This window comes from Alligator mississippiensis, chromosome 10 (genome assembly GCF_030867095.1).
Source record: "Alligator mississippiensis isolate rAllMis1 chromosome 10, rAllMis1, whole genome shotgun sequence".
Taxonomy (NCBI): domain Eukaryota; kingdom Metazoa; phylum Chordata; order Crocodylia; family Alligatoridae; genus Alligator; species Alligator mississippiensis.
In genome coordinates this window covers 40,540,609-40,564,416 of record NC_081833.1, presented here as the reverse complement: position 1 = coordinate 40,564,416, position 23,808 = coordinate 40,540,609, and the positions used below count along the sequence as shown (strand labels likewise).

Here is a 23,808-nt window from a genome sequence, read left to right as displayed (position 1 = left end):
TGAAAAGTCCACAATTTCCCTAGGCAGTCTATCCCATTGCCTCACTATTCTCACAGAGAAGGTTTTTTTTTCTCTGCAGCAGGAAAGAAAAGGTGCTTTACCTCTTTATGGCAGCTCTTCAGGTATTTAAAGAGTGCTACCATGTCCCTTCTTAAGCACCTTTTCCACAAACCGAACATGTCTAGCTCCTTCAGCCTGTCCTCGTATGACTTGCTTTCCAAGTCCTTGATCATTTTTCTTGCCTGCCTCTGGACCCTCTCTAACTTATCCATATTCTTTTTAAAATGCGGAGCCCAGTACTGCCCACAGTACTCCAGATGAGGCTTAATCAGTAGGGCTGTGAAGCTTCAGGAGCTGATTTCAATTTGGAGGAGATTCGGCGGCTGAATCTTGGAATCTGAATTGAAACGGGTGATCCATTAAGAGGTCCGAATTGAATCGGAAGCCTCCAAATAGATTTGGAGAAATTCAGGGCTATAGGCTATACAGGCTTCCCTCACATAAAGCAAACCCACTTAATAAAGTAACAAATAGGGATAGGTTCCCAAGGTGGTGAGGGAGGGAGTGAGGCTGGGACTAGGGAAGGGGCAGGGGGAAGGGTGCCATTCTCAGGGCTGCACCGTGCTCTGACTGTCCCCACTCAGGCAGCTGGACTTGGCTGCTCCCAGGGCTGCTGCAGCAGGGGCTGGGGGGGGAGTGGTAGCAAACAGAACCCTGGGCAGTGCGCGATGGAGTGCAGCTTGTCTGTACTCACCTAGCCCTTGCTGCAGTAGCCCCAGGAGCAAATGGTGCCTGCTGCAATGAGAACAGTCGGGGGGCAGCGCCTCTTGCTGCTCCATGCCTCCTGGGAGGACTGTGGGCTGGGGGGCTGCATTGGGCTCTTCTTGGAGGGGGTGTGGCCCTGGATCTGCTAAAATAAACTTCTCTCAGTTTCATATAAAGCTTCTAAATTGCTGCAACTTACCCCATTTCTTTGAAAATGATGGTTTGAATGTATGAAGAATAGATAACCTTGTACTATGAGATCAGAAATCTATGAGGTCTGGTCTCTAATTATATTATATCAAGGGCTTCTCCTTAACAATAAGAGTCCAAAAAGGAACGTTCCTATCCAAAAAGAACGTTCCATTTTGGTATAAAAACATTCTTGAAATAAAGAATTTTATATTTCAAGCAGTCGTTGATTTGAAGTGCATTTAACAATTTGGTCTGTTTTCAATAGTAACTGAAGGTTTGTGGATCCATCAGGTGTATTCAATAATTGTATATACATCTTAGTGTCCAATATTGTACAAAATGCAGGTGATATTCTTGGTTCTTCAGTGTATGAAATGTTTTACTTCACAAATGCTCCTGGCATTTACCAAATAACTTTGCTAAATATTAATGCTAACTTATCTCTTTCTCATTTGGCCTAGGTCGGCAGGTGAGCAGCGAGTGCCAGGGTGAAATGTTGGATTACCGGCGCATGCTAATGGAAGACTTTTCACTCAGCCCAGAGATCATCCTCAGCTGCCGAGGCGAGATTGAGCACCACTGCTCAGGGCTGCATCGGAAAGGGCGTACTTTGCATTGCCTGATGAAAGTTGTGCGTGGGGAGAAGGGGAGTGTTGGGCTGAACTGCCAGCAGGCGGTAAGGAGACTTTGTTGTTGTTGCTTCAGTCTGCTATTGTGCAGTCTGAAGCACTGTTTTCCCTCTAATTTCTTAAATTGTGATTAAAATCCTAGTAGAGACAATCTGGGTGTTCAGAGTATTGCATTCTGGTGGCAATTGTAGAATTCTGGTAGTTTGAAGCTTGACTTGCTATCTAGTAATATTGGAGTAATTTTGTTTTAAAGAATGAATTGCAGTACCACATTGTTTTAATTATGTTTTTAGAAACTGAACTTGATACTTAACTGCATTGTTAAACGATTTGATGATGCAGGGTAAAATTCCACTTATGAAGATTTCATTTTCCTTTGCTACATGTGCAAAAAAAGCTTTTCACAAAGTTACGTTTATTATATGTATGCATCTCTCCTAGCTTGAGTAATAAAAATAGAAAATTGCTGATATACCACAGTCTTTGCAACTAAACATTGTAGCAGGGAATACCAGCAGTTCTGTAAAGGACTAAAAAAAGTAAGGATAATTTTTTTTTTATTTTTTATTTTTTTTTTTTTGTCCTTGAGTTCTGTAAAGGTTGTCTTTCTAAACCTAAGTTTTGCCCAGTTGTCATTCATTTAACACCCATTTACAAACTCCTTAGTTCTAATTAATATAATTTGAAATTGGTTCTGCTTATTTTTAATCTGAAGTTGGAGCTGCCTTCTTACAATTAGGTTACTTTGGGAATTCTCAGCAGAAGCCTGGTATCACTGTAAGTCACAGACTACAAGTCACTGCTTTGGTAGATTTCATGCTGTCATGAGTTAGTATGACGAAAATCGTCTTGCAGCGCTGAGAATTCAAACATTTGGGAAAGCTCCAGTACTTCCCTGAATACTTCTGAAATTTTTGAGACCACTTCTGATCCAACTATTACACTTACTTGAATTTTAACGTGACCCCCCCCTCCCCCATAATTAGATTCTATACATGGGGAAAATGTATAAATTTGTTATAATTTTCCATGAATAGAATCTAATTATTGGAGGGTGGTTTTGAATTCATCCCTTCTATCACTGCAGGGGTTAGGGCAGTGGGGAGGTAAAGTAGTTTGCCCCTGCCACATCTGCCCGGTGCCTTCCCCCCAGCCTCAGTTTTCCCCTCTCCACCTAGAACCTCTGCTCTGCAATGGCAGGCTTTATCTGCATTCTAACTTGGGCACATGCTTAGTGTCCCAGGCTGCAGCATGGATGGAACTTGATATTGCAGAGCCAGGGTAAGGGGAGAGGTCAGGAGGAAGGGGAAGGGGCAGTGCAGGCAGCAGTTGTGGCTTTGGTCCTGACTCCAAGTAGGGGCTGGTGGCCAAGCCACAGCAACTTTTTCTTTCTTTCTTTATTCTCCTTCCCCCCCCCCCAGTATACAATTCTAAGATGGTGGGCTTTTTTCCCCTGTGATGTTAAATGGGGAAAGAAACCTCATCTTAGAATCAAGTAAATACAGTATTGATTTTCATAGTGCAAGATGTTTTGGTAGCATTAGCTGCTAGAGCTTACCCTTTAAATCAAATGACTCATGATCTTATTCTTTGGGGAAGAATAATGGGGGGGGGGCAGGGGAAGGAAATGAAATGTTTAATTATGGAGTTAACATATTTAATCTATTTCCATGGATGAAGTTAGAGAAATTTAGGGAGAGGAGAAACAGAGACTTGGAAAAAAAAAAAAAGTTGAACTTTCCACTCTAGCAAAAGCATCAAGTATGAATAGGTTCTTAGATGTGATAAAACACTGTTTTACTTTTCTGTGGTGGTGAAGTCATTTTTTTGAAGCCTAGAATATGTTCTTAGAATATGTTTCTGAAGCACCCTCAGATGTCATTTATGCTACAAACAGACCTTATCAGAAGAGGAAAGGTTCACAGGATAAAACATATTAACACTGTCCTGTCCTATTGTAAAGGGTGTCTGAACAGTTGTCCGATGATACTGTGGAGTAGCAGAACCAGGTGATCCTCCAGGTATCCAACAGTGCAACACTGTGAGCCCAATCCTGGCCCCTCTTGAACCTTAAGCAGCCACTGTGGCCCCCACCACAGCGCTCTGCTGCCCAGAGATATCACTCACCAGGTGTCTGCCCATGTGTTAATTGCCCTGCACGGTGACTTGCAAGACATCTTATGCTCTCCATCCACCTGAGTCTGGCATCAGTAGTCTAAAGCCATAGGGCATAGAGACTGATAACAATTGTATAAATATCAAATGATACTGATTAAATGACATGCACAACATTTTCCCAAGCAAGCTAAGAAAATATGGTTTAGATGAACGGTTTGTAAGGTGGACAGAAAACTAGCTGGATCATCAGGCTCAGAGAGTTGTAGTCAACAGTTCAATGTCTAGTTGACAGCTGGTATCAAGTGAAATGCCTCCAGGGTGAGCCCTGGGGCCAGTTTTCTTCAATATCTTCATCACCTGGAAGATGGCACAGTGCACCCTCAGCAAATTTGCAGATGACACCAAACTGGGTGGAGTGGTAGATATGCTGGAAGATAGGATTAGGATTCAAAGATACCTAGAGAAATTGGAGGATTGGACCAAAAGAAATCTCATGAGGTTCAATAAGGATAAGTGTGAAGTCCTGTACTTAGGATAGAGCAGTCCCATGCACTAGTAATGGCTGGGCAGCAGCTTTGCAGAAAAGGATCTGGGGGTTACAGTGGACAATAAGCTGAATATGAGCCAACAGTGTGCCCTTGTTGCCAAAGGGGCTAATGGCCTGCTGGGCTGCACTGGCAGGAGCATTGCCAGCAGATTGAGGGAAGTGATCTTTCCCCTGTATTTGGTACTGGTGAGGTCACGCCTGAAGTACTGTGTCCAGTTTTCCCCCCCACCCCAACTACTGAAAGGATGTGGACAAATTGGAGAGAGTACAGGCTAGGACAGCGAAAATGGTTAAGGGGCTGGGACTTATGAGAACTTATGGGATGAGGCTGAGGGAGTGGGACTTCTTCTGGAGAAGAGAAGGCTAAATAGTAGCCTTCAACTCCCCTGAAGTGGTGTTCTAAAGAGGATGGAACAAGACTTCTCAGTGGTGGCAGATGACAGAACAAGGAGCAATGGTGTCACGTTGCCTCAAGCCTTGTCTCTCCTTCACCTCCAGCCACCGGGCTGCATTATGAGTGGCTTCGCCAGCCCATGGAGCTGAGCCTGGCGGCAGGAGGTGTGGGAGAGCCCCTGGCTAGGGCTGTACTTGGAGCCAGGGCCGCACTCCAAGCAGCTCTGCCACTGGCTCTCCACTGCTTCCCGCCGCCAGGCTCAGTTCCGTGGGGCTGTGGAGACTCCAGCTGCCGGGCTGTGCTCCAAGTGGCTCTGCCAGCCCTGTGGAGCTCAGCCTGGCAGCGGAAAGCTGCAGGAGAACCAGTGGTGGAGCTGCTTGGAGTGCAGCCCTGGCTAGTGGTCTTCCCTGCCTCCCGCCACGAGGCTCTGCTCTGTAGGGCTGTGGAGCCTTCTGCCACTGGGCTGTGCTTGCCAGGGCTGCGCGCTGAGTGGCTCCACCCGACTCTCCTGCTGCTGGGCTGAGCTCCGTGGGGCTGGAGGAGCTGCTTGAAGTGCAGGCAGGTGGCGGGGAGAGCTAGGGCTGTGCTCCGAGCAGCTGTGCCAGCCCTACAGAGCTCAGCCTGCCCTAACACTGCTAGACTCCTCGCAGGGGTGCGGGCTCCCAGATCTGTGCGCGGGATGACAGGAGGCTGCTGCTGCTGCTGCTGCCTGAGATCAGCGGCAGCAGCAGTCTTCCTGCGCCCAGGGCCTGCACCCCTGGGAGGAGTCCAACACAACCCCACAGCCCTCCTTGGGGTGCGGGCCCCAGATCTGTGTGCAGGATGGCAGGAGGTTGCTGCTGCCAGCAAGCAACACGAATTTTGCTTTTAGCAGTTTCAGGTGCAGTTTCTCAGAAATGCCTGCACCTATCTCCTTAAAACATGGCAGGTTTCCTGCCCTCAGAAGGGGCTACTATCCCTTCAATTTTCATCCCAATTAAACTAGAAATAAAGTTGTAGGCATTTTCATGATTCCCCATTATAGCTTATGGGCAAAACGTGTTGAAACAGTGAAAGTTTTGACTAAATGAAACGGAACTGTGCTTTGTAACTAAACAAAAATACTGTCCCTTCAAAATAACAGAACAGAAATCTAAATGAAATGGTGCTGTTTTGCACAGCCCTAGAGGGTAATAAAACAGTGGAACAGGCTACTAAGAGAGGTGGTGGAATCTCCATCTTGGAGGTTTTTAAAACCCAGCTAGACAAGGCCTTAGCTGGGAAGATCTAGTTGGGCATGGTCCTGTGTTGAGCAGGGGATTGGACTAGATAACCTCCTGAGGTCCTTCTCAATCCTCATTTTTTATGATTCTTTGAAGCTTATTACGTGCAAGTATTACATCTGCGTGTTCCTTACAGAGATTTGAGTGTAACAAAAACCACTGCGATTTTTAAACCAGTTTCATTCATTTACTTTGTGGGGGGGAGGCCATAGTCTGTGGCCATAGCCAGATAGATGTTTTCCCTTACAGATCAGATAGCAACTGCTACAAATACCATGTGTGTCTTTTTTTCAGCTTTGTTTGCTGTATTTACCTCAGAAAATGAGGTTCTTCCCCCCCCACCCTCCATTTTAACATGGGTGGGGGAAGCTCCTTGCCTTACAATTGAGCACAAGGTTTGGGGAGGGGGAAGGGGGAGGCTTGGTCTGGCACCTGTTGCAGCTCTGGCTCCAACTGCCTGCGGGCCCCAACCACTGCAGCTCCATCTATTGCCTGCTTTCCCCTGCTGCCTCTGCATGCTAACCACTCTTTCCCTGCAGCCCTTCCTCCCCCTGTCTGTGCTACTTCCCCTTCTCCTGCTGCACTCTTGCTGTGTGCTACCAGGCTCCATCCCTGCTGCAGCCTGGGGCAAGGAGCATGATGGCTCTATCCCTGACCTGTTGTAGCATTAGCACTGGCTCCCTGCTGCTGCAGGTAGGGCTGGAGCCATGCTCCTTGCCCTGAGTTGCAGCCGTGATGGCACAAAGCAAAAGTAATGAGTTCAGCAGAGAGGTAGAAGTAGTGCAGGGATGACCTAAGGCTGCAGGTGCCAGAAGTAGCGTGGAGGACCATGGATAGGGAAAGGGGGAAATGAGGGCAGCCTTAGACTGGGGAGGGAGGGGAAGCGGCTGCACAATGTAGGGTAAGTGGCATGGGGGAGGACAGGTAGCAGGGGGTAAAAAGCTGCCTGCGTCTGTCTGCTTCACCATCTCCACACTGCCTATCCCTCACCATGCCCTACTGCCTGCCCCATTACTGTCCTCTTTATCATCTCGTTCCTGACCAACTGCATGAGGGGGGGGACTTAAATTCTTCCAATGATTAGATTCCATACATGGAAAATTATAATATATTTGTAACTTTACTGTGTAGAATCACAGGGGGGGGGGGGGGGGGGGTCATCTTACATTCAGAGTCATCTTGCATTTGAGTAAATACTGTCACTTTTTTTTCTTGCTGCTTGATAGCTCCTGCTAGCGCTGTCTCTGTGTTTTGTCTACAAGTATAATCCGGTGCCTGAGTTAACTTTGAATGTCACTGGCATCAGTCAGAAGCTGCTTGTCTGTCACTGCTGTGGCCTCTCTTGACTTCCCTGGAGGTCAGGGGAGAGGAGCTACCCTGTATTGCCCTCTGGCTGGAGAGCATGTCTTTGAGGTGTCTTTACAGTGCTCCAACCAGGGGACTGATCACCTGTGCATGCCTATAACTATTTTATGAGCCTGTGGCCATAGCTAGATAGATGTTTTCCCTTACAGATCAGATAGCAACTGCTACAAATTGTCAGACAAAATGGTTACATTTTATTACCTACTGGGACAGTGTAGCTACCTTGCCTATATCAGAAAACACAATCCATATTTGAAATGATGCATGCAGTCTTTTACTTACTTGGCAAGCACTAAATCCTTTAACTGTTTCCTTGATTAGAAAACGTATAGATCAAGCTGGGCGCTTGGTCTGGCAGGTTAAGATCCTCCATATACAGATTACTTTGTATCAGGCTGAGTAGAGATCCTTACATCAAAATCCAGTCATGGTGGGGAAAGGGTTCCTCTGTCACCCCTGAATCCTGTCCTTCTCACAATACTGAGGAAGATTGAACTTCAATGCATGGTATTACATGGACCTGGTCATAGAAGAGTGGGTTCTTGGGGCTCCTAGCTTGTCCAAAGATCATCAACTCATCTCCCTAGAGTCTGAAATATTTTATCCCAGCAAATCACCTGTAGTAGTCTTTTTTGTTTTGTTTGTTTGTTTAGCATTCCTGCCAATGGGTTTCTGTTGCAGGATGTCTTATTCTCATCTGATTAGATTCAGGCAGTAAGCTAGGTAGAGATGCACCTTATGGGCTAACTGAATCGGAGATGCATTCAGGACCTGCTAGTCCTGAAAGATTTCCAGTAGGACATATGCTGACAAACAAATCTATTTAAAGTGTTTGCTCCAGGTAGCAGGTCTGGACAAAGGATTGTCTGTCAGGGTTGACTCTGGCTATGGCTAAAGTCTGCTTAATCCCGTTTTCTGCCCACCATGACTGTGTGAAAGGAGCCATGTCATTTGTCTGTTCTCTGAAATGACATCAACTTTTTTGTTTTTCCTGAGCCATCTGCAGATCCCTTGGATGCAAGACTTTTATTAACCAAAGTCACAGACTCTTTGAGTTGATGATTTCTTGCTTTCTGAGCCACTTGTTGCCCATTTGTTTTTCTCACTTCTCTCTGATGACCCTTTTTTGTTCTGTGTCTCAGTAAGGAGGATATTGCAGTTGCAAGCACTGCTAATCTATCCACCTATGCTGTTTTTTTCAAAGACAGGGTATGCTTGGCATTTACACCTGGTTTATCATAAATGGTGTTTCATTTCATTTGTTGGTCCCTGTCTATTCTAGTCCCTAGGACAGCAAAGTACACTGGGTGTGCAGTGATTAGCTATGTAGAAGGAATAAGACATTTCAGCTTCTTGAGCAAGACTTCTCTGCTCTAATGTTCCTGTATGTCTCACTGTCCCTGTAACCTAGAGAATGGAAACACATATCTATATGTCACTTAATATGAAATATGAGGGCCTATGTGGAGGTTGATTCCACTTTCTCAAATCACTATTTTAGCAGTGCTGCATTAAGAACAGCTGTGGGTTTGGGAAGAAAATGTCTGTATTGCTATCTGAGGCACCTCGCCCACTAGGGAGGGAATTGATGCCAGCTTTTCACCTGTACCTCTGTAAATGCTGTCATGATGGAAAGGTATTACCGTATTTACCTGAATCCAAGACCACTTTGAATTTAAGAGGAACCCCTCCCCAACAACTAGATTCTAAATGTGGAAATTATATAGTTGTTAACATTTTCCATATATAGAATCTAACTACTGTAGCATTGTCTTAAATTCATCCCCTTCCCCCCTCCACCACCACTGCAGCAGGGAAAGCAGTGGCAGGTGGGGTAGGCAGCATAAGGGAAAGGGGCCTGACCCATTGCTCTTTGCCTCCTGCCCTCTGCCTTTTTTGCTTCCCCTTGCTCCCTGTTGCTGCTTACCTCCCACAGTGCTATTCTGTGGCCATATGGAAAATCATGTGATCTCTAAAGCTCGGAGCAGGATCTGCAGTTGAGAAATGACTTAGACTTTTAGTTGCTTCAGTCCCCTCTTCAGTTCTGTTAATCCTCTGAGCATGTAAACTTGGTTACTTTTAGAAGTCCTGTGGGTTTCTCTGCTCTCAGTCTCTAATAATGCTAAAATACAGAGTTTATTAGCTTTTAATCCAGCTATAAGGGAGAGTAAAAGTTGAGTAACACCACAAGACTAAGTAGTGCTGCTGAAAGAGCTGAACACAAATGCTAGATGAGTTCTGAGAGAGGAAGTGGCTACAAACTGGCTATGGCTAAATTTTAAATAGGAGATGAGAAGATGTCCAACTCGCAGAGGAGTGAAGTTTTGCAGTAGTCTCGAGCAAAATGTTGAGAAGCAAAGAATCTGAATTGCTTTAAGATTGACCTGGAAAAGTTTATGGAAGGGTAGATATAAGACGGGGATTTCTGGCCCAACAGTCAGTGTGTGTCATGTGGAGTTGTCTTTGGTTCCCAGGTTGCAGGGTATAAGGGTAGCTCTTGTAGTGTGGAAGGTGTCTGGCAGTCCCACGCTTCAGGACTTTTGCTAGTTGTCAGTTGGGCCCAGGAGGAAATGTTTCTCCTCATGAATTCTTCAAGCTTTTGGGAGGCCAGTTGGGGTTTTTGCCTTTGTGAGCCATAGGCATGTTGGTCACAGCTAAGGTGCAGTTTGGCACAGTTGCCAACAGGATGGTGGAACAGATTGACTGAGGTGTCCTTATGCTCCTGCTAGTACAGTAAAAGCTGTGTTAACTGGCATTTTACTAACCAGAATTCTCTATTAACCAGAATTTCCAATATCCACCAATACAAATCCTTACTTTAGCAACTGGAATCTTTGCCAAGTCTATCTGGCACGCACATGTGCATCAAGTATTTGCACTACAAGTATGGCACTGTCTCCTGTATAACTCTCAGATAACCAGAATTTTTAGATTACTGGCAACCCCTATACCCCACTCATGCGGGATATCAAAGCTGTTACTGTACTTGGAAAGCCCAGAGGTTCCTGAATCGAGGGGCTTGCTTTTCCATTAGGGAGCATGCCAATTGCCAAATCTAGGGTCAAGAAGGAATTTTTCCCTTGGGTCAGAATGGCATATGGTGCGAGAATTTTTTCTTTCCACAGGGGCATAGGCCTCTTCCTAGGGCCTTCTGAGCATGAAGAAACTAATTACAGCCCTGTCATTGCAGTGCCTGGGATTTGGCAATGTCCCTGCCTCTCCTGTTTTTACCTATGCTATGTCATAAGGTGGTGTTGGTGTTCCAAGTAATGTGCATGGAGGTTACTAAGAGTTTTAAGTGGGGATTTTGGAGTTTCCTTGATTGCTAATGATTCCTAATGATTAGCTTCTGAATTCAGTGGACTAGCTTTCATGGCCCAGGAGGCCCTTCCCACTCCTATTTGCCTGTGGAAACTTCCTTTCACTGTTTTTCACCAAATCATCATCCCTTTCCTTTTTCTGGTTGCTGTAGCATTTAGCTATGGTACTGTGAAGTTTCCCACTTTGTTGATGATTTGAATTGATAGACTTGGAGCAGCTCCTAGGATAGCTTTATAAGTAAGTGAAGTACTGAAGCAGTCCGGCCCTTTCAGAGGTCCTGGCCCAGAAACTCTTCCTCATGGGTGCTCCCTCATAAACCTGGATGTATTCCGCTGACCTGCAGTCTTCATGACTGGGGCAGTGGCTGCTGGAATGCAGTGCAAGCTGCATGTAGCCACAGACGTCCCAAGTGGTTGGCTACAAACACATGCATGTGTGACTCCCTTGTAGATTTTCTTTCCTCATTTGTTGCATAAATAGCCGTAACAAGTCAGTTGTCCGAGCCCTTCAGTGTTACTTTCTTCATGCAGTCTCGCATACAAGTTCATAATTCTGGCTCAGCGTAGCATTCAAGGCCAAGATTGCATATCCGTCCTGTTTATGGACTGTATTATAGCAGCAGGTTGCAGCTGTAGTGGTAGGAAATGCCAGGGAGTCCAGGGTGTGAGTTGTCACCAAAATCCCTCCTGCAGTAACTTTGTCAGCACCTCCCACTTAGCCAAATGCCCAGCAGGTCTTTTTCCTGGTACTGGGGACTCCCCATGAATGAATGGACATTTGCCCACTGCAAGGCATGCTGAGATGAGTGCTGTTACTGCCTGCTTGTCAGCAGAGAAGCAGCATTGCAGTCAGCCTTTCAGCCCCGATTTGGAAGGACAGTGTGTACATGATAATCCAGTGACTTTTAGGATCTGGGACAAATAGAGGCACAACTTGTCCCAGGACAAATATGAAACCTGTTTATAGTCTAAGTTACTAAGTTGCCTAGTGAGAATTTCAGTTTGATTATTTTTTGGTAAGGAAAAAAACTACTTGCCTGCAGGATGAACATGTCATTCTCCTGATCATCCAATTATTGGTTAACATCTCTCTAGGGAGTGAAAGAAAGGGAAAGATGTGGCTATAGGCATCCAAGACCAAGTAATGCTTACAACATTGGCTTCCAAAATACATGACAAATGTGATCGGTGTGACCAAATTTCCCACCCTCCCCTTATTTTTCACTATATACATCTTGAACTCTCATATTTGAATGCCAAGAGCTATCTGAAAAGGAAACTTGTCTTTCACAAAGCTGATTATAGTAGCAGTCTCTCTCTACCTATTGATGTACTCCACTACACCATGTGTTTTTCCCCTTTACAGAGATAGGCTGTTATGAACAACAGCTGCTCCCAATATATTGAAATAGAGCAAGTACAGATTTCTGACTATATATGTTATTTTAATTGTCCAAGAATTAGGTGCCTTAATGCTCTGCTCACTTTGCAAAGTAAGAGTCATGAATAAAGTAATTACAAGCTTCCACAAATTTTAAGAGGCTCTAGTCTGTCTTATGCCACAGCTGTGGAGTTTCAGGTTTCACCATCCAGCAGTTAGTGGGTAAAATTTAATAAAACGTTGGAAACCAATCTTTTACTACAAAAGTCCATAGAGCAAGATGGGAAACTGCCATGGCTTTTAAAGAATTGTTTGAATTAAACATGCTTTGCATGAAATATTTCAGGTCCTCGATCAGAAGTGGGTCAGTTTCAAAACACTAATGTGCACAAGGAAAGATTAAGATGGAGGAAGATTTTGCAAGTCATTGTCCTTATTTTACTTGAATCGGGACTTAGGTTGCTCTTAAGTTTAAAAAATGCTAATTTTGAAAAACTGCTTTGCTTGAAGATGATTTGTTCAAATGTGCAAATTATTTTGGACTGGGCTCTAATATTCATGGGAGTGAGTGAAAGTATATGCCTTCTTGATACCAAAAACTATGATTTACTCTCACTTCCCCAAATCATACCAAAGCAACATTCTTTAGTTCAGGGGTGGGCAATTACTTTGCTGGGGGGTTGCTTAATAACTTTTGGTGAGATATATCAAGGGCTGCAAGAATAGCCCCTCCCCTTGACAGGTGCCCTGTCCACTGATTGCCATCTTGGGACCAGAAGTCCCACCCCTAACCCCTGACCTTTGCCACCAGAAGTCCGCCCCCCCATCATTTACCTTCTCCTGCCACCCCTCCCCCCCAACATTGCCCCTGGAAGTACTGGGAGGGGGGTTGCCATCTTAGAACTGGTGTAAAAATTATATACTAAAACTCGTACCTCTACTAGAACAAGGGCAGGCACTTATTTCGGCTGGAGGGCTGCTTAATGAGGTTTGGTGAGCTTTTGAGGGCTGCATGGGTAGCCTTGGCCCTTGACAGTTGCCTTGCCCCCTGGCTACCATACTGGGCTTGAAACTCCCGCCCCTAGTCCCTCCCCTTACACTTGACCATTTGCTACTGGAAGTCCCTCCCCTTGCCCCCTGGAAATGCTCCTTTTGGGAGTTGGGGGTTGCAATTTTAGAACCAGAAAAAAAAATCATACACCAAGTCAAATTCCTACTATGTAACATATTTTAATGTTATGTACAAAAATATTTTTGTCATGATTTATGTTTGCATAATGTATATAGAGGTGATTGCATAATAACTCAAAAATAAAGTCTTAGTCTTGTAAATTGTGTGGTGGGGTGTGGTTGTGGGGGGGCAATAGGGTATGGTGGGTAGGTGTGGATATGCAGGGGGTTGTGGTGTTTGTGGGGTGTTTGAGGGAGGGTAGGGGGTGTGGGGACTTCCCTCCCCCTCCCCCCCCCAACACACTGCCTGCAGGTAGGGGAACTTGAGTCACTTGTGTCTGACATAGACACTACTCCCTGGTGGCCCACGGCTCCAGCCAGAACTGCATGGGGGCAAGGAGCACAGCTCAGCTGCGCCGCCTCTATTGTGGAAGCTCTGTGTGCCACATGTGCAGTTCCCACACTTGCATGTGCCACTGAAGAGACGCTCCATGCGCTGGAGCCGGCTGGCTTCATTACTCCCTATTGCGCAGGTCCTGAGACTCCATGGAGAAGTAGGGGTGGGGCTCCCCTCTCCTCCCCTTTCCTCTGCTCTCTGATGGCTTGCTGTGCCCTGAAGTACCTTTTGTGCTCCAGCCAGCCCCTTCTCAGCAGATTGAGCCAGGAAAAGCAGCCATGGGTTAGCAGTCTGACCTCTGGGGGCCCCTGCCAGCTGGGGCTGCTCCCACCAGGCTCCATATGTTGCACATGAATAAACTTAGTTCTAGAGTGAATTGCTCCCAGGTATACATTCAAATAGCATGCCCCAGAGCAAAAAACTAGAGCAATAAGCTCCAGAGTTTATTCACGTGCATTAATTGTATGTGTAGACATGCCCAGAGAGAACCATTTTATATATGGAAGCAGGCCCAGTGGCGAGAGCAGGTTTGTGGCCTCAGTCCTGCAGCCTTTAAAGAGCTTCTTGTGTTCAGGTCTCAGGAATCATGGGTTGGATGAGATTTTTATTTAATTACAGGAGATCCTATGACTTGTAATTAGAGTTGACAATGCAGTCTTCTCCAAAGCATGTTGCATTGGCAGTAGCTAATGTGAGCTATTGTAGAACAGGTGCAGTGTCTACTATAGGTATCTAGGTTGTAGCTGTATTGCTCTAGAGACCATAGGAATCAGAACTTGTGGTAATTGTTTATTAGACCAACTAGATTTTTGCGCAAAAAAAAAAAAAAAAAAAAGTATTTGCAAGCTTTTGTGCACAAGCACCCTTCTTCAGGCATAGGGGAAAAGATTGTAAAAGTTCTCCAAGGTAGAAATTTAAGTTCATATTGCATAGAGTTAAAGGTGTGGTAAAATCTCTTGTTTGAAATGGTACATTTTATGCAGGTTAGGCCCAGAGAAAAGTTGGAATAATCTGTTTACCTTTAAGTTGTTTGGTAGCAAGCAGGATGTAGTCACATTTCCTTGTGGTTATGGTGTTTCATATTTCACAAGAGTAAAATGCTCTTCTGGGCAGGAAATTCTTATGTGGTGAGGTTTCCAGGTTGTAGCCATATTGGTCTAGAGGAAAAGGCAATCAGGACACATAGTACAGACCATATCTTTAATTGCAAAAACCTTGTTGGTCTAATAAAAGATATAATCTCTACTATGAGTCCCGATTGCCTTGCGTTGTGAGGTATCTCTGGGCTCTGCCATGCAAATTAACTCAAACAAAGGCACGAGCAGGGTCTCGGGTTTTGGGTGGTAAACCTTGCTTCCTCCTTGTAAAATTTTGAAGATTTAATTTCAAATCGTTCAAGTCACTGTGAATTTTTTTTAAATGAAAAATTCAAAATTTTTCATTAAAAATTTTTCAAATCACCGTGTCTACTACAGTGCAGTTATTGTTGTGGAATTGCTAACTTGGAAGATGGGAGCTCTCTTTGATTGGCCATGCTGACTCAGCTGTTTTTTGTCTTCAATTCTTTTCTTCCAGCTTCAAACTCTGATTCAAGAGACTGACCCTGGCGCAGATTACCGCATCGACAGAGCTCTGAATGAAGCTTGTGAATCAGTAATACAGACTGCTTGCAAACACATCCGATCTGGAGACCCCATGTAGGTGTCTGCTATGCAGTTACAAAAAGCTTTATCATTGCTACTGGGAATGGGCATGCATAGAGTTTGCTTACTGACTTATATTAACCAACCCTAAACAAAGAATTACAAGCAAATTTGCAACATGTACGAGCAATTTGTATAATATCAGAGGTAGGAACTAGGCGCTCTGAGCTGCTGTAGCTACTAGGTTGCCTTGGCATTAGCAGGGGATGTGACGAGTTTTTTGAGTGTAGGTTAAACTGGAATCATTTGATGTGAGCTTCTCTTGCACAGAACCTTGGCCTCAGTTTTTCTAATCAGAAGTGTCATAAAGTACAATAACAAGTCTTGAAAGACAAGAGAAGGAAATGCATGTTGTAGACGGAAACGTTTGCTTTTTATATCCTTTTTTGAGCTCCGTTACTTTATCAAAAATAAAACACTTGATGCTGTTTTCCCAGTTTGTCAGTATTGCTGCAACAGGTTCATCTAGGCAGTAGAATTTGGTACAGTACATGGGAGGCAAGCTATTTTGGTTTCTTTTTGATGGTAAATATGTTCTCTGTTCAAACTTGCACCTCTTTCCCGCCCAAATTCCTCCAGGTGAGGGCTGCATGTAGGGTGGACTTAGCCCATTTACACGTAGCGGGGGCATCTCAGTGTAGTCTCGCTTATCTCACCTTCTTTTCTTTTGTCTCCCGTTCACAGGATTCTGTCTTGCCTAATGGAGCATTTGTACACTGAGAAGATGGTAGAAGACTGTGAACACAGGCTCCTGGAACTCCAGTACTTTATTTCTCGGGATTGGAAGTAAGTATTGTAAAATGTAAAGTGCTCTTCATTTCCATATTGTTCATATCAAGTATATGGTAAGTAATTCCCACCAGTGTTGCTTTTTGTTGCCCAGTGAAGTTATCCCATACTAGTATGATCAACATATTTTTGCCCTGAAGACTTGGCACTTCATCTTTCAGTTTGGGATCTTGTTAATCAAATATGCTGTGGGGCCACCCACTGATGTCTGGCACTAGTTCAGAGGTACAGGATCAAACTTTCTAGCAAACATGTCTTTTAATTAGAACTCTGAGGCTCAACATCTATACGTGTAATCAGTTCACTGTTCATACTTCAGCGTAAGTTCTCTTTCTCAGCAGATGGGAGCAAGAGCGTTGCAGTGATGGGTATTATAAAAACCAAGACACTTTCTGCTCACTATAGCAAGAATTCACTCTTAAGATGCTGGCTGTTGTTTTTATGGAGCTTAAAATGCTTCCGTTCTCCACCTTGTTCCAAAACGTGGAGGACCTGACTTTCACCCCATGGATTGGGTGGAATTCCCTTTAATGTTTTCTCATTGCCACTTGTTTAGCTAGTTGCTTCTAGTGATGGCTGTGAATGTTTTTCTTTTCTTCTGCTATAGCTGAGTTTACTGCCTGTGGCAGCCTTCCAGCAGTGAGTCTCTCTTGGTTGAGTCAAATCACGCAATTCACAGTTTTTCCTTCTGCTGATTAACACCTATTTAACCCTTGCTCTGCTAGAACAAATATTATTCAAATTCAGATCTGAAGTCAGCAGTTTTTTTTTTGGTTTTTTTTTCTGGCCATGCATATTTAATCGGTGTTCTCTTGAACTAGCTAATAAAATTGCAGCATAAATTCCTAGAGGGAGAAACAGACTAGAAGTCGTGCACCATTCTTTTTTTCCTTACTGCTTTTTAAAGCAAGTGTTCATATAGTTTGGTCCACCAATTCTACCTGTGTTCTGCCCTTAAAAATGCAATGAAAGCTTGATGCTATTTATCATCCTTTGCTTTGTCACTAAATTTCCATTCCAGGAGGCTGACAACACCAAGCTGCTTACTTGGTTTAAAATTTAAACGTCTTTGCTAGAGCAGACCTCTTGTTTGTGATGGCAGGCTGCAATAGATCTTCATTTAACTTTGTCACCCCATATCTATATTGCTGAGCTAAATTAGAACCAATTCTGCTTCTTTTACTTCTTAGACACATTTCAAAGTGGAAATAATAGTACTTACAGTTTATGCTATATAGGCAAATTTATTATGTATGCGACTTGGCTTTATCTTGACCTGCTGCTGTGTCACCTGAGTGAGCTGATTTATCAATTTCTGTGCACTAAGCTGTCATTCTTGGTTAGTATTCAAGTGGGACCCCTTAAGAGAGTTGGAGTGCTCGTGAAAGTAATGTTGGTGATTTGGTTGCTCATTCTTTCCTGTGAGTTAGAATAAGACCCATTTCCTTGCCTCTTACTGCTTGAAGTGACCTCTTTAAATAAGGCTGTAAACCAAGGACATTGCTACCTGTAGGCATTAAAGAGCCCAGAACACTTTTTTTTTTTCTTCAAGAGAAGGGACAGTTCCAAATTGAATGCTACGTATTGTGCCAACCTGCTGGTTTAGCTTATTAGAGTTCCTAACCTCTAGTACTACTACACTGTGTAGTATTGCTGTGTGCAACTTGAAATGGATTTTAATCCATTTTATTAGTTTCAAGCCAGTTGTTTGGTGGACTTTGCTTAGAAGCAAAATTATAAAATATCTGCTAACCTTGATGGCATGAAAGTGCTGTGGTAGTGATGATGCAAATTCTTATTCTTCTACAGATTGGACCCTGTTCTTTACCGCAAGTGTCAGGGAGATGCCTCTCGGCTCTGCCATACCCATGGGTGGAATGAGACTAGTGAACTGATGCCTCCAGGAGCTGTGTTTTCCTGCTTGTATAGACATGCATACCGCACAGAGGAGCAGGGAAGGAGGGTATGCAGTAGAGACTTAACTTCTCATTATATCAATTAATGACATAAGAAATCTTGGTACAAGTTCAGACTTTGGTCAACCTGCATTAAAACTGCTAATACTTTTGAAAGCTAGTTGAGAAAATTGTTTGCAGATATTTTGTATCAACTAAAATATCCTTCCCAGGTTTTTGCATAGACCTAAACTCTTCCTTGAAAAGTTAAGAAAGTATGTGACTTCTCATTAGAGAAATAGCCACTCAGCAGAATGGAACCAGGCGATTGCAGTAAAGCTTGAGAATTAAGAGTTCTGTGTCTAAATCTGCATGTGGATACTGAGTAGCCCTCTTCCCAACAAGTCATTTGATTTCTCTGTGCTGTAAATAGATTTGGCAGAATTCAGATTTATTATTATTATTTCAACAGCTAAAATCAGTGGTTATTTTTATGCAATTTTAAATAGTTTTTTTTTTATCAATTTAAATTTTTAGGTGGGGTGGGGAAAGTCAAAGCGGCACTGCCCATGCACTGCTTCTTTGGCAGTAGCTCAGGCAGCTGCTGTAGAGCCGGGGGTTGTGCTAGTAAGGCTGTGCTGGGACGGGGGTTTGCAAGGGCAGGGTTGTTGGCAGCCAGGAGCCTGATGCTACTGGCTGTGGTTCTATGGGAGTTTGGCCCATGTGCCTGTGTGTGTGTGTCTCCAGGAAAACTTAGCCACAAGCACGGCTAGTGCCAGAGCAGCCCCTGAGAGAGTAAGGCCCTTCCTTGCCTCCTTCTGTGTGGGTGGGTTTCTCTTGCATGCCCTCCTTGCCCCCCTGGGGTCTGCTTGTCCTCTGCTAGCCTGGAATGGGGTTGGAGGAGCAACCCAGGTCCCATTGTCTCTGCCTCTGCCTGTGGGGCTGGCTGGGAGCCAGGGTTTTTTCTGCTACTAGGGCACAGCCCTGGCCTCTGCCCACTACCTCCTTCACGTGGGTCCTACAGCCATAAGCCTTACTCATAGTCAGTGTGTGTGTACCTGGCACCCCCCCCGCCTACACCATATTTCCTAATCCCCATCCCAGATTTTTTTTCTTACCTCCTCTCTCGATTACCAGCAGAAGTATTTTTCATTGGCCTACGTGTATGATAATGATGTCACTGTGTATCAATAGAAATTGAATACTGCCAGACCTAGTTATAAAAATATACTTACATTTATTTTTTGTGACCTAGGGACATTTTTGTATTTCTTCAGAGTTTAATGGATTACTTAAACCAAATGTAGTGGTACAAACTATCTTTCAGCCCTTTGCAGCAGATAACGTAATTCCTTTTAGCAATATAAACCTATAACAAAAGCATGAGGAAAATTCAACTTACTGCACTGATGCTTTCCTATGAAGAAATCTATCTGAACTGTTTTTACACTGAGTTTTTCTGTTGAGATTACTGTCCTCTAGTATTGTGGGGATACGAAGCATCTCTTGGAAATAGTTGGGGTGCTTTTCAAAGATCCTGTTCCTCCTCTCATTACGTTGTAGAGGTCAGTTCCAGGGAGCTGTAATGGGATTACACGGCAGCGTTAATGAATTTCTAGAGCCTAATGTAAATTGTCTTATGGTGAAAGATTCAGTTGATGAAAAGTTTCTCTTATGATGGGGAAGGAAGGAACCATCTTTCAGTGGTTTTGAATTTCAGTGTCTGGTGCCAGCAGGGAGATTTGTCATTGTAATTTGTTTCGCCTTGGTGCTAACCACAGGAATTTAAGGTTCACTGCAAGTGATCCAGCAGTTAAGATGGGCAGGTTCTTTGTGTAAACTATTTTCCTTCTGAAGAAGGATTGGAGAGCAAGTGGCTGCAAATTAGTGCTAGTGAAGGTTACTAATCAAATGAACAAGAGCTGCACTCCTATAAGGCAATCACTGGACAAGTTCCTATATTGTATTTTCTTCTAACAGTGTTCGCATTTATTCTAGGTAACCTTCTATGCTTCCATTAATCTTACAACTTGTCAACAGCTCTGCCAGTATAGCTCAGGTGTGACCTGCAGTGCTACTTGCTATTTAAGTCCTGTATCCTTCCATGGTTTGCCTTGGTCTTGGGGGATATCAAACCTACTTTGCTGGGGTTCTCACAAGCGGGTCAGATTGTGCTAGGATTTGGACTGTTTCATTTAAATTGACACCGAACACATTTTGACTTAAGCAATCTCCCATATTTAGATGTAGTTCCTGTAGTCCTCTTTTAGTTGTAATACAGCAGCATCTTGTTGATTTTAGAGACCTATTTGGCAGTTAACTTAAAAAACCAAGTAAATGTTACCTTTTATTAAAATGATTTTAATTGAACACTGTGCCACAAAGATTGTAGAATATTAAGTATCCATTATAGTGGACTCTGGGGATAGTCCTTCCTACCCCCACCCACGAGAGAAGCCAGGGTACAGGACATCTTTGGAGTAGGAACTGCTTGGCTTGTGGAGGCCAAGCACTTCATGTAAACAGTGATCTGTACCTTAGGAAGAAGGACCTGAATGTCTGGTGAGAGATTTGTTATCTTTTTCCATGGTGCCTTTACCTCTGAATAACTTAGTATGTTCATTTACTGTGCAGCAGGTCAGAGCTCCATTTGTACCTTTTTAACAGTTTTTCTGCTTTCCATGTAGCTATCACGAGAGTGCAGAGCAGAAGTACAGCGAATCCTTCACCAGCGTGCCATGGACGTGAAACTAGATCCATCCCTCCAGGACAAGTGCCTGATTGACTTAGGGAAATGGTGCAGTGAAAAAACAGAAACAGGACAGGTACTGTACACTAGCCCTTTGTTGCTGGCAAATCTTAAATCTCTATATTCATTGTTTAGAATTTTTTAAAATGTGTTAAGAATTGTTTAAGCAATCTGTAATGAGTACATAGATGAAGACGTGTTATAATATCTTTCTGTAAAGGAGTTGTTATAGAAGTTGCTGTATGGAAATGTGTATGATGTTATGGGATGATAATTGATATTTTGTTCTTTCCTTTTACTGTAGCAGCTATTTTTTTCCTCTTGTATCCTATTACCAGTGTGACATTTATCTTCTCTCTCAGTCTTTATCCCATTTGCATCTGGCAAATATTGACATGCTTCCCATGTTTGAAAAGAGCTGGAGTTAACATCTGCTGCTCTCTAACAAAACTTTGTTAGATACTTCTTTCATGTAAAATCAGGTGTGGGCAATTATTTGGGCTGGAGAGCCACTTGGCATTTTGGTGTGCAGTTGCAGGCCAGGCTAGCACACTCCTACCCCCCTACAACAGCTCACCAGAACTCCCCTAAGTGGCCATCCAGCTTGCTATCATGGCCTGTCTCTTGACCCCAGGTCAAGGGGTCCCTTGGCCCCTCTTGACCTGGGTGTGGCGGGAGGCAGCCTGAGCTGTGGTGCATACTGCTGGTCCTGCCGCCCCCCGGGCAAACAGTGGGGCTGGGGTGGTGTGGCAGCCAGACTCTGCTTCCCAGCAGCCTGGATGGAGCAGGTGAGTGGGGACACACTTGGCCAGGTAGATGGGATGGGACTGTGGTTGGGTGAGGAGCAGTACCCAGGAGCAAGATGGACAGGCGGAGCCAAGGCTTGGATCACGGAACCAGTGCAGGGAGTACATCATGGCCCTGCCCCAGGCTTTTGCTGTCACCGCCCTGGGATCCTAGCCCTAGCTCTGTCCCACCCACAGCCCAATCCCATCTTGCTGGCCAAGTGTGTTCTGCCTACTGGGGTCCAGGCTGGTCTCCATAGTGCCCCTGCTGGTGGATGCAGTGTGGATGGGCCAGGTCCAGCAGCAGTAGAGACACTAGTGGTAGCAGCCAGAAGGAGCTGCTGCTGGGAAATGGAGTCTGGCTGCTGTGCCACACCACTCCAGCCCTGTTGCGTGCCTGGGGGTGGTGGGACCAGCCTTACCCACCACAGCCCGGGCTAGCCCCCCAAGCCTAGGCCAGGTGAAGCTGGATCCACTGTAGGCCAGACCAAATCCCTTGGTAGACTGAATCCAGCCCGTGGACTTTATTTTGCTCACCCTTGAGGTTAAATCCTTGTGTACTAATGCAGCTCTAGGGCGACAGTTGTTAATTATAATTGTGTGAGAACCCCACTGGTTTTTTAGGTGTTTGATATATTTTATCTTCTAGGATTAAACTCTCAAAAATACCTTCTAGGATTAAACTCTCAAAAACAGATTCACCCAAAGAACCTTGTCTCCCTAATCCTAGAAGGCAAACTTAGAGCAAAGCACTAGCTGTAGAAGAACATTCTGCTGAAAATACATTCAAGCAGACATGATTCATGGTAGACTGGCATCCTTAGTCATTGCTTACAGTGTGCGTTTGTAAATATATGCGAGAGAGATCAAATTTGTAATTAAAATTGTGCAAGGAGGGAGGGAGGGAAAAGAAAATACAATTTTACAATGAAGTATTTTTTCTACTTGAAAATAAGGCTGAACAGAAAAAGCCAGATGTCCTCCAAGGTCATCTTTTCAAGCAAAAAAATGTCAAAAATTTAGAACTGTTTGGATTTAAAACTAGCGCACTGAAATTAAAAGCAAAATCCAGGTTGTGGGAAAGCCTGGATCAACACAAGCATTTCATCACTGTTACAAAACTCACTGACTTTGGGAGAGAGTTTTCCTTAGAGCAGGGGTTGACAGCATACGGCTCATGGAGGCATTGGATCTCACCTGTAGAGCTGGGGGCTTTTACAGCATTGTGGCACTGAGGGGCTGTGCTTCTGTCCTGGCCAGGACAGCAGAAAGAAGTGGTAGTGGCAGCTGAATTTGGAGCTCCAGCCTGCTGCTTTAAAAATTGCTGACTGCTGCCCTAAAGGAATGAATGTTTGGGCATTGGGTGCTTGTGAGTTGTAATCCTTACTCTACCATGGTGCCTACACCCTTGTTCAAATTATTTTGCCAATGTGCCTCCCCTTTACCATGTTTGTAAAATGGAAAACCAACATTTCCAATCATCAGGAACTTGAGAATAGAAACCAGCAGCTAGTATAAATACCAAAAAAAGGTGAGAAGCTTGGATAAATCAGTTTGCCATATACATTTTAATTGACCCAAAGTTAAACTGGAGGAGAAACGTTGTGAGGACAGTGTGTATTAGAAGTGAAAAAGGAAGGGCATGGTGTCATGTTCATGAATCCTGATAGACTGGTCACCAAGTCCTAAATGATTAAAGTCTGCATCTGAGGCCCTTTCTTGATGTAAGATCAGATTGACTCCAAGCTGCTAGAGTAACAGGAATAATTGAGTCTACCTCTTTACTGGCATCTCAAGAACTAGCACTGCTTTTGGGAAAAGTAAAGAGCATGGTGAAAGTTGGAGGTCCTCTGCTTAGACTGCTGAATGTATAGCCACTTCTGTACAAGTTCTGAATGTTAGTTATTTGATAACATACTAAGATAATTGGGTCTGTCTAGGAACTCGAATGTCTCCAGGACCATCTTGATGACTTGGTGGTTGAATGCAGAGACATAGTTGGAAACTTGACTGAGCTGGAGTCTGAGGTAAGCAAGAATGAAGGGAAGAATCTCTAAAATAGCATGGGCAGCTGCCTTCAGGCCATTACTGAAAAACACATGGATTATCAACTTGACACAGAAATACTGCCATTTCTGAGGTGAAGCAGTGTCATCCTGAGTTAATTGTTTTGAGAGGTGTTGAATAACAGCTTGGATTTTTGCATTGGCAGAATGCAAGGAAGGTGGTGAATGGCCATGGTGTTGGGGCTAACCTCTACTGTAGAAAAAAACCATATAGCCTTTAATCAAAATGTGTTCAGAGCCTAAATTGTTGGTTACATCTTCAGGGAGTTTCATCAACATAT

The 23,808-nt window shown here is 44.2% G+C and overlaps 1 protein-coding gene across 1 annotated transcript in view; it reads left to right on the top strand.

Moving 5' to 3' along the window:
- GLG1 (golgi glycoprotein 1) overlaps positions 1-23,808 on the top strand; it is a 115,586-nt gene that overhangs the window by 59,464 nt on the left and 32,314 nt on the right. Inside the window, exons 8-13 of the mRNA XM_019497278.2 lie at positions 1,419-1,633; positions 15,116-15,237; positions 15,928-16,029; positions 17,842-17,995; positions 20,615-20,752; positions 23,402-23,488. Coding sequence (XP_019352823.2) covers positions 1,419-1,633; positions 15,116-15,237; positions 15,928-16,029; positions 17,842-17,995; positions 20,615-20,752; positions 23,402-23,488 — 818 coding nt within the window. The remainder of the gene's footprint in view (positions 1-1,418; positions 1,634-15,115; positions 15,238-15,927; positions 16,030-17,841; positions 17,996-20,614; positions 20,753-23,401; positions 23,489-23,808) is intronic.